This window comes from Thamnophis elegans, chromosome 4 (genome assembly GCF_009769535.1).
Source record: "Thamnophis elegans isolate rThaEle1 chromosome 4, rThaEle1.pri, whole genome shotgun sequence".
Lineage (NCBI taxonomy): Eukaryota > Metazoa > Chordata > Lepidosauria > Squamata > Colubridae > Thamnophis > Thamnophis elegans.
In genome coordinates, this window is record NC_045544.1 from 20,850,406 (window position 1) to 20,864,370 (window position 13,965).

The window sequence follows — 13,965 nt, forward strand, 5'->3', positions numbered from 1 at the left end:
AATTCAATTTTTTTTTACTATCGGTTCTGTGGGTGTGGCTTGGTGAGTATGGTGTGGTTTGGTGGTGTGGCAGGGGAAGGATACTGCAAAATTTCCATTCCCTCCCCACTCCTGGGGGAAGGACATTGCAAAATCTCCATTCCCACCCCACTCTGGGGCCAGCCCGAGGTGGCATTTGCAGGTTCTCCGAACTACACAAAATTTCCACTACCGGTTCTCCAGAACCTGTCAGAACCTGCTGGATTTCACCCCTGGTTCAAGGCACATGGGAAATATCTCTCATTTTATCCAAAGCAATTAGTCTGTAAGGTAGGTTGCACTGACAGGAAAGTGACTGCCCCTTATCCACTTTATGGATAAGGTAGGTTTCAACAAAGAAACCTCCTATCTCCATGGCCCAAGCCTAACACCAAAACAAGTATATTACATTGGTTCTGGAGATTTACCTTTGAAGGTGTTAATAATGCTGTCTGAAGCCTACAGTGATGTGCAAGAGACCGATAGAAGTACTTCTGGCATCCATCCCAGGACAAAGAGATTTGAGAGAGTAACCTGAAAAGCAAAACAGTTTGAATCCCTTAAGACAGAGGTATCCAAAGTTTAGTTGAAGCCCACATGGGGTTGTAGAAAACTTACGTAGAGTCACAACTTTTTTAAGCCTAGAGGCTTGAGAAGGCAAACTAATAAGCAAACCCAGTGAGCCAAGGTGGCGCAGTGGTTAAATGCAGCACTGCAGGCTACTTCAGCTGACTGCAGTTCTGCAGTTCGGCTGTTCAAATCTCACCGGCTCAAGGTTGACTCAGCCTTCCATCCTTCCGAGGTGGGTAAAATGAGGACCCAGATTGTTGTTGGGGGCAATATGCTGACTCTGTAAACCGCTTAGAGAGGGCTGAAAGCCCTATGAAGCGGTATATAAGTCTAACTGCTATTAATCGAAGAACAGATCTATGGGCCTAGTCTGCTGCCAAAATCATCTTCCAATCATAGAAATATTTATTCATAAAAGGAGCCACACAAGCTCATTTATCTTCTGAGCAGTCTGTGAGATTATAACAAATCCCTGTCCTAACAGAAAAAGGCAGAACACTTTGAAGTCTTCATATGATAGCATACATTACAATAACAAAAAAATTACAGCTTGCAAATTCTTGATCAGCATTCGATTGTATATTTAAATTGGATAACTGATCTTTATTGGCTTTCCCAACTAGGTATTACATCCAGTAAATCTTATTAGTTTCCACAAAGTGTTTGTTTCCACTGCAAATAGCATGGAGAAGATATCTGATCAGAAGTAGAAACAAAGGCCAAAGATCTTTTCAAATTGTTGTTGACTAAAGTAAAAAGAATCCCATAAGGAGAAAACAATGGGATATTCATCAGGCTTAATCTGATTTTAAAATAACTGAATCGATTATCTCCACAGATTAGATTTCAAAAATCCAAGAAAACATTTTTGCCACCCTTTCTGACATCAAAATTCTATTATAGTACAGAACTGAAGTAACACATACGTTGCATCCAATTTATGCATGCAGGTCACTGAAGCCAATGCTCTGTTTAAATCCAATGGATGAAGGAAAAGCATATTTTGCGAACTTTGGGAACGAGTCCAAGTGAGGCCTTTGCGATAGGATAATCCTAGAAAGATATTTATTAGGTTTTTATTCCACCTTTATTATTTTTATAAATAACTCAAAGCTGTGAATACACCAGTACTCCTTCCTCTTCCTATTTTCCCCACAACAACAACCCTGTAAGATGGATTGGTCTAAGGGAGAATGAATGGTCCAAAATCACCGTAATCATGCCTTTGGTTTTCGTGTCTAAGGCATGACTAGAACTCACAGTCTCTTGATTTCTAGGTTAGCCTCATAACCACTACATCACACTAATACTTTTATCTTTCTCAGATCTGTAATATTAAATATTTTTGCAAATCTATTCATGCAGCTTAAGAATCCAAATCTAGTGCTCGTTTGGAATCAGAATTCCAATCAAATAATAGGAACGATCATCGTTGGACATATATACTGGATAGATTTTCCTTCACATTCACTGAATTTTTTTATTTGTAAATTAATGTGACACAAAACATCAATTATGGTTTAGCATTGTTAAGCTGTAATAGTATGCTTGTTCAAACAACTGTAAACTAAAATATTGATCTGGCATGATTTATGAATGCATTCTTACAGTTTATGTATGTGCCCAAATTATGATTGGATATTAAAATATAGGCTCATATGCCTTCCCTCTCCATTATCTCTTCTCATTTCAATTCACTTAGATCTGATTTAAACTACACTATTGCCTAAAAATAGCTATATTCCAATAAGGAGAACTATGTGAAGACGATCCAAATTCTCTGAAACAAGGAATTTAGAACACGCTTTTATCATTGAGAAGACACAGAGGTTCACCGACAAATGCGCGCCCGACAAAACCGCCGTGACAAAACAGCGACGTTGAAAGCGCGCCGACAAATGTGCGCCGACAAAAGCACGCCATCAAAAACAACGCGAAAACAACGGTAACAACGTTAACAACCCTAACCCTAAAAACCCTAATCGCGCTTTTGTGGGTGCGGTTTTGTCGGCGCGCTTTAGTGGGCATGCTTTCAACATCGCCGTTTTGTCGCGGCGGTTTTGTCGGCGCACATTTGTCGGCCCACGAGACACAGGCACAATCACTAGCATCTCTGATTAAGAGAATGAGATTGCAGGTGATGGATTTCTTTTGAGAGTAATGTTGGGCTGAAAGTCTAGTAAGATAAGTGCTGGAGTTTCTCTACTTGAGCAAACTTAGCTAGAGACAGATTAAATGGTTTTGTATTGTCCCTGATTTTTTCTTTTTTAATGAAAATTAAGGTAATTCCTCATTACACGCAGGCTTCATGACTGATGAAAAACAATCAATATGAAGTACCAGGATATATTCAGAGGAGTTCTGTAGAACTGTAGGACTTGCATAAACCATAATCAATACTATTTGTATCCACATGCAACTGTTTCATACCAATTCTTTTCCTATGTTACTTATACTGTTGTTTCTGTGAAGCAAAACTAACTGCTTGCCAATGCATGAAATTCATTCTGTGACTGAGCCCTAAAAAACAAGGGCATGTTTTGATTTACATAATACTTTGGAAGAACTTTCATTTAACTGACCTGTATTTGCAAGGTGTTTAAAGAGCTCTGCTAGAGCCCTTTGTTTTTGCAGAAGTAAATGTTTCGCTTCGGATTTCTGTTTTTCCTTTTCTGAAGTCAAATTCACAGACATGTTCTTCAATTTGTGGGCAGAAGAAATTACATCACCTGCAAGGAGGAGGAGAAGAATCAATAGCAGCAGCAATCTCTCAAATTACTATATTTTTCAGAGTATAAGACACAACTCCCTCGCAAAAGAGGGTGGAAATTTGGGTGCCTCTTATACTCAGAATGTAGCTTTTTTGGAAGCTTTTTTTCAGCCCTAATGAGGTGCTAACGAGGGCTGCCGGAGTGAAGCACCATGGCTTCACTCTTAGCACCTCATTAGGGCTGAAAAAAAGCTTCGAATATTTTTACTACAGCATACTGTTGGGAAAATTTCCTGGTTAGTTCCAGCTGGGAGAAGCCAAAGAGGAATGATTTGAAAACTGCCTTAAGAGGTACTTCTTTTGTCCAGTTTTTATTTTGGAGAGATAATCGTCTCAAGGACAAGGCAGAGAGTTCCTGTAACTACGTTGGAAAAATTTCAATTATATTGGAATATTTTTATAGCAGAATACTGTTGGAAAACTTTCCTGGTTACTTCCAGCTGGGAGAAGCCAAGGAGGAAAAATTTGAAGACTGCCTTAGGAGGTACTTCTTTTGTCCAGTTTCTATTATTTTGGGGATAATCCCTTTAAGGGCAAGGCAGGAATCGTTCCTATTGGCTTAGTTTTTTCAATGGTTTCCTTCAGGCAAGCTCTGGGCTGGTTTGTTGATTCAGCTTTGTTACATTTTAGAGGGCGTGAATTGCTTTTGGCTGAATGCCCAGACAGCTAATTAAGCTTATTAAGATTCCCCATCCACCCTACCTGGGGAAAGAAAAAAAGTGTCATTTTATTATACTATTGTGTTTGCTTGCTTTTCTGGTGCTATGGGAATAAAAATGAATACCTGGTAGGCAGATTTTTTTCCTATTTTCCTCCCCAAAACTAAGGTGCATCTTATACTCCGAAAAATATGGTATATATATATTTTCTTTTTTTCTTGTATGCTAGACAGGTTTTCTTTAGGAGAAAAAGCAGTATACAAATATTTTATTTTAATATGGACTGATATTAAAACCACACTACTTGTGACCTGTGGGGTCATTGTTTTAGAGGTATTTCCTTACCTAAAGAAAGAAACATAATAACCAAAGACAAACAAGCAAGAAGAATAGGAGTGATTTCCAACTTCATGACAGCTTGACTGTAGCTGACTATCTTTCAGCAGCCAATGCTGGGACCAGCCCACCTGGCCTCCAGAAGGCTAGGGTGAAACCATTTTCCTGAACCTCCAGACAGCAGTATGCTAGCACGGCAACACTAAAGCAATCATAAATTTGCCCTAGTTCCAGCCAACTGGAGTCATGGGTTCCAGTTTTTGGATGCATTCTGTAACTAGACAATTTGAGATACCTTGATTCAAACACTGTTTTCCTATGAAGTACTACTGTTTTGTCCAATCAATTACATACTTTCTTTTAAAGGTAAAGGTTTCCCTTGTACATATGTGCTAGTCGTTCCCGACTCTAGGGGCCGGTACTCATCGCCGTTTCAAAGCCGAAGAGCCAGTGCTGTTCGAAGATGTCTCTGTGGTCATGTGGCCGGCATGACTAAATGCTGAAGGTGCATGGAACACTGTTACCTTCCCACCAAAGGTGGTTCCTATTTTTCTACTTGCATTTTTACATGCTTTCGAACTGCTAGTTTGGCAGAAGCTGGGACAAGTGACAGGAGCTTTATTACGTGGCGCTAGGGATTCAAACTGCTGAGCTTTCTGATTGACAAGCTCAGCGTCTTAGCCACTGAGACACTACATACTTTCTTTTACAATAGTTTAAATCCAACATTCAATCCATTTCAAAAACTATTTCTGACTCATTTTTTAAGGGCTGAAGTTTATTTTGCAAATTCACACACTAATTTCTTATAATTCCAGGACAACCTGTAATTAGACTGAGTTGTCCCTTGACATCAGCTAAACAATTAAGGGTTACATTTTGTGCTTACTAAATATATATCTAAAATATCTTTTTAAATAGTTAATAAGTTATAGCAAATTTACTGTAAAAGCTAGAACCACAGTCAACAATGCAAAAATAATTTTCCAAAACAAATCATAATATAGACAACATTTGGAATGCTTACCAGTGAAATTGTCAAGATTCTCCACCAAGTCCAAGATAGAATTATGCTTCACTAGAGTTGCACATATCTTCTTCATTCGTTTGGTGAGTTTAGGTAAGCGTCCCTGAAGTGATTCTGGATGAAATGGCCACCCCTGGAAGTCTTCTAAATGAAGAGCCTGGGAAATGTTCACAGTAGGAAAGTCAGCACAATTGAAACTTTTGTGCTACTAGCACATATATGGGCCTTTCAACAGTTACTAGCTTCAAGATGAAAGTTGTTTACCAAGATCAAAACATTACACTAAGATATCTATCCTGATTAGAAAGCCAATGGATTCATTTATACTTATATAAAAAAACAAAAGATATTACTGGGTAAAATGAGACATCTACACCAAAATGCCAGCTGTCGGTTCCTGGAATCTACTCCTTTAAAAAGGACTGGGGCAGTACCCTGAACAGTTTGATTGCTTACTAATGAAACAAACCTTTTCCAAAGAGATCTCCACCATCTCAAGTAATCAAAAAAGGAGATTTCCCTCTAACAGTTTTAACTTGTTTTGAACATGGGAAGGTCAACATAATTATGTGCTATAAATGCTCTAGGAAAATCTCATCTTATACCTGCCACATAAATAATTAACTGGAAATAGTACGTTCTGAAAAAATCCAATGCACTATATAAAATGTTTAATACTCTATAATATATAGATTCAGGTACCTGAGTAGCATCTAATTTTACAGTTAGGCGTTTCCTCAATATATTGTTTAGGTTCTGAATATTAGTTTCAACATTCTCTGGTGTTTTTTGATCCTGCAGGGAAATGAGTTGTTCTTCTTTAGGCAGTTCCACCAAGGCTGATTGACAAGGTTCACCAAGAGCAGCTTCAAATTTCTTCATAAATTTAAACAGCGTCCTAGAGCCCATGAAAACCAAAGTTGAGAACTAGGAGAACAGCACTTATCTTTTCAGTATCTTTCAAAGTGAAAGACATTGTTTGAAATTTGTATGTAATGTTTGCCCAGAACACTAAGCAAGAACATGGTTTGTTTATTCTCAGCTTAGCACAATATATGAACCCAAGTAAACATGGCATACTGTTATGAATGGCTTTTTGAACAAAAAAATAAAGATTCTGACAGAATTGTGTGAATGCAGCCAATATTGCACACATTAAAGAATCCAATATAATTCAGTTTGAAATGGACGTTTCTATTATTGGCCTGCAACAATGAGACAGGCAGACTGATTTTATCCTACTGTAATTTTGATGATTTGTTATGCATTGTAACATTGGGCACAATGGTCTATGAGACAATTGCTGAATTTGTCTGTCTGTCTTTTCTTAATACTTTGCGGAGTTGGTTTTAAAGAACAAAGAAATAGGTTGGAAAAAAAAAAGGAGATTTCAAATGAATGTCCAAAATGGACCTTTTACCAGAATTTCATTTACCTGTGTGTTTTTTCTACAGATTGTTTTACAGCCCAAAAACTGACATCATTCCATCTTGAGATTTTCACAAACTCCTACAGTGGAAAACAAAGCTTCATTTATTATTATGTCTTAATATACGCACTGCAAAGTACTGCAAGTAGTCCTCACTTAGCAACCAAAATTTGGCCCAGCAGCTCAATCATTAAGCATAGCAGTCACTAAGTGAAACCACAACTGTGTTGATTATCATACTTCAGTTATCCTTTGCCTCACAGAACTCCAAAAGTCATAAATGTGAGGATTGGTCGCAAAGTTGCTTTTTCATCATGGAAGTTCACTATGTGAAAACTATCTGTAATGTTGATTTCATGTTTTCATTTTAAAGAAAAATATGATCCTTTTATTGATATCTGATATTTAGGAATTAGACAACTGTCATCATACTTAAGTATCTCATCCTCACCTTCAGTTCTTTTTCTATGGGATGTCGCAGTTCAATCAGCTTGGCATGGACAGATTCTGAAAATTGCTTATAATAATTATATAGATTCCATAATACATTGCCCAGCATATCTAAAAAGAGAAAAAATATTATTTAGTTTCCTGCTTCTATAATAAAGGCATAAGAATACCACAGCATTATTTAGATTTAGTCCCAAACTAGAAAGAACCCCGCTTTCACAAATCAGTTTGGCATCCAATTACCAAAAAGTTGGGGGGGGGGGGAATCTCATTTACATAACAAGCTTTTAAAAAGATAGTGCTCAATGGGTGAAAATAATCTTACTCTGAAGAACTACCATGGAACGATTTTAAAAGTTGTCTATAGAAAGTCATCTTGCACTGCAACAATTACTTTTAATTATGTTTACCCTAGGCCCATAATGGCGAACCTATGCCACACTAGCTGTCGCCCCAGCCCAGCTACACCACACACGTGTGCGCCTCCCGCCAGTCAACTGTTCTTTGGTTCTCTGCTGTGCATGTGGGAGGGCGCATGTGCAGGGAGCACTTGCATTGCATTTTGTGCCCCCCCCCCCCGCCGCACCCGATTTTGGGCCTGGAAAGCCTCCTGCACCAACCTGGAAGCCAAAAATAGGTGAGAGTGGGGCGCATGCGCGCTCACATTGCATTTTGGGGTTTCGTGTGCGTGCTTTGGGCACTCGGCACCAAAAAGATTAGCCATCACAGGCCTAGGCATATAAAATATTAGCAGCATTGAATAAAAGGTAGGATAAGCTAAGAGAAAAGAAATGTAATGTAATGAATACTTTTATTATATTCTTCAAGTAATACTGCCACTAATAGTTGTCAATTTGTGAACAAACAAATAATCCTGATCCAGGAAACAAAAAACAATACTTACTATTTTCTTCCTTTTGTGTCATCAACAAGACATGGCAGTGGAATTCTAAGAGCATTTGAAGTCTTGTATGAAATTCCCCCAATGTGGATCCTTCTATGAAACGTTTCAGTGTATCGACCACAGATGCTATATTAACTTCTATCAGTTTCAAGAAGTTGGAATTGTGAGAGATAAATGAGCAGCGGAAAAATAAGAAAAACAAATTATGGAAGCTGTTTAATGTCTATAATTTCCAATAAAGACATACCAACAAAACAAACACTACTGCCTCCTATATTTTTTTGAGTGCAAATATAACTTATATTATATTCAACTTCAAAACTATGATTATTTCCCCTACAACCCCTCTCCCTGTAATGTCAAGAGTGGGTAAGAGAATACAAATTCTTATTCAATTCAAAAGAGGCTTGGATGGATTGGGGGGGGGGGGGGGAGGAACAATGATACAATTAAATCACATTATTCACCTCGACATGATTTGAATGAGTTATATTCCGTCCACCGTTGTAGTTATAAATATACAAACACAAACTATGGAATTCTTGTGTTATATTAATTTATCTCATTCATAGAGATGCATCTTCTTCACTGGGTAAAGTTAACTCTACAGGAAAGGCTTCTATTAGCAGCTTATTTCACTATATGAATATTTTGTTACCTTCAATTTTCTTCTCTGGCTGTTCTTGTTGGTATTTTTCAACCATTTGATAGAGCGAAAACCAGTGCTTCATTGATTTTTCTGTGTACTGTTTCATTACATTGTCCAAACTCGCAGACCAACCACTGAAAACATGAGAGGAGAAAAAAAAGGAAAGTTTAATGCTTTATATGAAAGACCAGGTCCACGCATGAAAGTTCAAACACATGTATTTATGCTAAAAGACTATGCACAGGAAACTTTTCAACAATGCTTAATTGGAGGGTCAAAGGCACTTAAGGGGAGTGGGGGTGGACTTAGTTCTCTTATGGACTTAACGGTATTCTAAGCAAATCCCTGTTTTCACTCTGCTTCCAGGTTCTGCCATCCCTTCTCCTCAGTTTATCCTCAATAACAGTCATTTGTTTATCCAACACTAAATGAAGATCTTTTTTTTAAAAAAAAAATCCAGCCTTCAGGTTAATCACAATTTGACAGAGCTCTATTGTCTGTTAAACAAATCTAGGCCTCTACATTACTTCACTATGGTTATTGTTCTTTTACTATATTGCTTAATTTGCTTTATGGTAGGCCTTACTTAATCATTCATTTAGAGGCTGTTCAAAATTATGATAGCACTAAACAAATAGTATTTACACTCAGCTCTTGAAGTTATGGCTATCGGCGTGCCCCTGCAGTCACATGATCTTTTATGACTTCAGGATGTGCACATATTGTACTATGCACACGCTATGCAGGCGATGCGCTCCACAGTCCTTAGCAACAAGATATGAAGCCACTGCCATCCCAACTCACTCCAGCCTCTGCAGTGAAAGCACCGAATGTTTCAGCCCCGCCCTGCCCCACTTCATGCGGCAAAGAGCCTGCTGCTCCATCTGCAGCTGCCCAGAACACTTTATTGTCCACTACCCTGATGAACTTCGCCCTCTTCTTGCTCCAACTGCCAATAAGGTGTAACCAGTCTGGCCTTCACAAGGCAACTGCTGGCTACGCCAAGGCCTTCTTATTCCCTAGGTTGTGGACAGGCTGAGGCAGCTGCGGTTCTGTGTCTTGATGCTGGGCTAGGACAGTTGCAGCTTTTCACCATGATGCTCGGCTGGGACAGGGAGAGGTTCGGCATACCTTGTCAAGCAGCGAGAGGCGTAAGATGGCAATGGTAAGTGAGAGGCAGCAGGAGTAGCAGAGCATAGGGTGCCTCAAGTAGTGGCTACTTGGCTGTTGGCAGCCACTCTTGGTCTGGCTGAATTCACTGCCAGGCTTAACAACCCATAAATCTCACTTAATGACAACAACCAAGGCTGCCAAGATCACTGTCGCTAAGCGATGTAGTCACATTCGTGACCCGTCAAAACCGCACTCGACTAAACTGCGCCTGATTAAACTGCGTCACTGACGTCATCAACAGGGCGAGAAAGAAGGGTGCTTTAAATAGCGCTTTGAAAGCAAGCCGATTCAACTTAAGGTAAGGGTTAGCTTTAGGGTTAGGGTTAGGTTAAGGGTTAGGGTTAGGTTTAGGGTTAGGATTAGGTTTAGGGTTAGGTTAAGGGTTAGGATTAGGTTTAGGGTTAGGTTTAGGGGAGTTAGGTTTAGGTTTAGGTTTAGGTGTTAATTTTAGGTTTAGGGTTTACAGCGTGCTTCTGTCTCCGCGCTGTCATCGCCCTGTTGATGACATCAGCTACGCGGTTTAGTTGGAGGCGGTTTAGTCGAGCACGGTTTTGTGGTGGAACCAGTCACATTATGTCTGATTGTTCATTTGTGAATGCACTGCTTACTAACAGAAATTACGTTCCCAATTATTATAGTTGTATACTATAATTACTATGGTTCACCCAGGACTACCTGTTTTTTTCCTGTAACTCGTCCTAGGATCTTTATAAGATGGGGGTCAACTATTCCTATTTAAATAAAGATATTAAAAAGGAAATTAATGGTACGTACTTCAATTCTAGCTTTCGCCACTGAATGATCATCTGAGTGATGAGATCAAGATGTTTCCTCAGAGACACAGCCCGGCTAGCATTTTCTTCCCAATCCTACAAAACAAAGGGATACTTTTCAACTAAATTTTGGAAGACGATAAAAAACCATTCTTTGCACACTATCTGTACTAGCCTTTCTCGATCAGTTGCTTCCCAGTTGTTTTGAATTCTAACAGTGTCAGAAATGCATGAGAGAGGGGAACACTTTATACAGGAGGTCCTCGTTTAGCACTTTGCTTTCATTTAGTGACTGTTCACGAAGTGTTGAAAACGATAACTTTGTGATCAATGCCTGCACTTCTGACCTTCCCAGGTCTGTAGTTTAGTTTAGTTTAATAAAATTTGTATGCCGCCCACTCCCATTGGGACTCTGAGCGGCTCACAAGCAAGATAAAAGCATTTTAAAAAGTTAAGAAAAGATACAATTATTAAAATTGATACACCATCCATTCAGTCTAAGTGGGGCTGGATATTAATCAACAGCCCCAGGCCTGCCCGAACAGCCAGGTATTGGTCGCTTTACAGAAGGCCGGAAGAGTGGTAAGGGTCCGGATCTCAACGGGTAGATCGTTCCACAGGGCCGGTGCAGCTACAGAGAAGGCCCTCCCTCGGGGGGTTGCCAGCCGGCATTGACCGGTCGACGGCCCAACCTGTGCGATATTATTGGTCGTTGGGAGGTGAATGGCAGGAGCGAAGAAAACTGAAATAACATTGTAAATACAGTTGTTGTTTTGCTTAACAATTATTTTGCTCAATGACTAAGTTGCCAGTATCAACTGTAGTTTACCTTATTTAAATACAATCACACTTGTTTGATCCATCCTTTTTATAAGCAATGTGACCCCATGAGCTTTAACTAGTGTACTTTGTTAATAAAATGCTATTTGAATTAGAGGTGAGAGAATTGTTTGGCTGTCTGCCTTCAAGGCACAGCCTACACCATGGATGTCAAACTCGATCACGTCACGTAACGTATCATGGTGGTTTTTTTGCCTTTGCAGAGCTGGGGGTAGGCGTGGCCTGCGTTTGACGCATCCGGCCCGCGGGCCGCCAGTTTGACAGGACTGGTTTACGCACACCCTTGCAATCCTGGCAAACTTTACTCATGAATTTCAAGGTGAGGGATAAGGACGGGCTTCTTTACATTTTTTAGAACTACTCCTCCCAGGACTCTGCTCCTTTTGGGTTGTTATTCAGTTAGCTCTGTCAAAGGCAAAGTGAGTGGAATTATTTCAGCAACTCTTTGTGCTAAGGTAATAGAAGAGACAACTCTACCCTAATACTTAATTCTGAGCCTGCGGGTCTATTTCATAATGTGGCACAGAGCTCCTTTTCAATGTTACTATCATTCACTTTGTTAGAAATTTGTTCTACTAAAGATAGTCCTTCTTTAGTGACGGCAAAATGTTTACTAAGTAAACGAGAGAGAATGCAAGCATGAAGATCACTGATTTCAGTAAAGTTTTCTCAAACAGTGACCTGTGTCTGACCTGTTTCCCCCCACCCCCTCCCATTCTTTCCCCCTTGTAGGGCAGGGACATTACTTTAAAAAAGCTACCTCTTCCCAAGCCGCTTTTGTCTGCATTTTAGCGCTTACCTAAATGTACTAACTGCAATGAAGAAGCTGAGCTCTGTGATCTTAATTAGATTAGAATTTGGGGACCAGCTGCATGTCCTGCCTGAAACTGACAAGACCTTAATCAGTTTCATGATGAAGGCTTTTACAAGACCTTAATTAGTTTCATGATGAAGGCTTTTGTTTTATTACTGTTGTATTTGTAAACAGTCAATAACTGTGGCAGTTGTTAAGCAAAGGCTACCTATACTATTAGAACAGCTTCTTACTTCTTGCTAGTTTTGTTACATATTCACTTATACATAGAAGATCTGACCTGAGACTTGGCTAGCAGAATTTCCAAGCCGTTTAGAATCTTTGAAAGAGGGCTGGAGAGCGGAAATCTACAAATTCTGTCCATCACCACCAAGAGCTGCAAATTGAAAAATAAAGATGTTTCTGGCTCAGTCTTTCCGAAGTTTGAAAATAATATTATAAAATAACTTACCATATTTTTTGGAATATAAGATGCACCTTTTTCTCCCCTAAAAGAGGGTGAAAATTTGGGTGCGTCTTATACACTGAATGTAGCCCCACCCACAGTCTCCCACCCTTTGGCTTCTGCCTCTCAGCAACTTACCTCCTTGCAGCAAACAGGGAACATGGGGCTTGTGGAGGCTGCAATTGCCTATAGCCGGGATGGCAAACCCATGACACGCGTGCCACAGGTGGATTGCGTAGCCATTTGTCAGGGCACGCAAGGCGTTGCCCCGTCAGCTGGCCAGCGTGCACGCGTGCGCTGGCCAGCTCACTTTAGCCTTTTCTTGAGGCCATTTTTCGCCCTCCCTAAGCTCCAGAGGCTTTATAGGAGCCTGGGGAAGGCGAAAACAGCCTCTGGAGGACTAAAAACAGCCCAACGGACAAACTGGACTTCCGGTCTTCCAGTTTGCTCTTAGGGTCATTTTTCATCCTCCGGAGTCTTCAGGGAAGCCTCCAGAACGCCCCTGAAGACTCCGGAGGGCTTAAACTGGCCCGAAGAGCAAACCGGAAGTCCATTCCCGAATTTCCGATTTGCCGTAGGGCCGTTTTTTTGTGCTCCGGAGGCTTCAGGGAAGCTCCTGAAGCCTCCGGGGGTGGGGGAGAGGCTGTTTTCGTCCTTCCCAGGCTCCTATAAAGCCTCTGGAGCCTGGAGAGGGTAAAAAAAGCATGCAAAAAATGGGGGGGGTTGCACCTGTCATGCGTGCATGCACGGTGGGGGTCGTGCTGCACCCATAATGCAATGCACGACCCCCCTGCATTCCCCACACTTTTGGCACGCGAGCCAAAAAAGGTTAGCCATCGCTGGCCTATAGAAATCCTGCCGCCTGAAACAGCTGATGATCTGCTTAAATTGAAAGTGAAACTTGCTGTTTGCTCCACAAGGCAAATTGCTGGGAAGCAGAAGCAGATTTTTTCCCCTTGTTTTCCTCCCAAAAAGCTAGGTGTGTCTTATACTTTGGAGTGTCTTATACTCCAAAAAATATGGTACTTATATCTCTAGAAATGATAAAACATTTGTAAGTGATTTCATAGAAACATAAAACTATTTTGCAACTAACATGTATGGTTGG

The 13,965-nt window shown here is 40.3% G+C and overlaps 1 protein-coding gene across 1 annotated transcript in view; it reads right to left on the bottom strand.

Annotated features, from left to right (window-relative positions):
• MDN1 (midasin AAA ATPase 1) overlaps window positions 1-13,965 on the bottom strand; it is a 121,958-nt gene that overhangs the window by 33,076 nt on the left and 74,917 nt on the right. The window contains exons 67-77 of the mRNA XM_032214966.1: window positions 12,693-12,788; window positions 10,760-10,854; window positions 8,822-8,946; window positions 8,164-8,301; window positions 7,261-7,370; window positions 6,816-6,889; window positions 6,083-6,278; window positions 5,381-5,537; window positions 3,171-3,317; window positions 1,515-1,641; window positions 447-552 (exon numbers count right to left, since the gene is read on the bottom strand). Of these exons, the coding sequence (XP_032070857.1) occupies window positions 447-552; window positions 1,515-1,641; window positions 3,171-3,317; window positions 5,381-5,537; window positions 6,083-6,278; window positions 6,816-6,889; window positions 7,261-7,370; window positions 8,164-8,301; window positions 8,822-8,946; window positions 10,760-10,854; window positions 12,693-12,788 (1,371 nt within the window). The remainder of the gene's footprint in view (window positions 1-446; window positions 553-1,514; window positions 1,642-3,170; window positions 3,318-5,380; window positions 5,538-6,082; window positions 6,279-6,815; window positions 6,890-7,260; window positions 7,371-8,163; window positions 8,302-8,821; window positions 8,947-10,759; window positions 10,855-12,692; window positions 12,789-13,965) is intronic.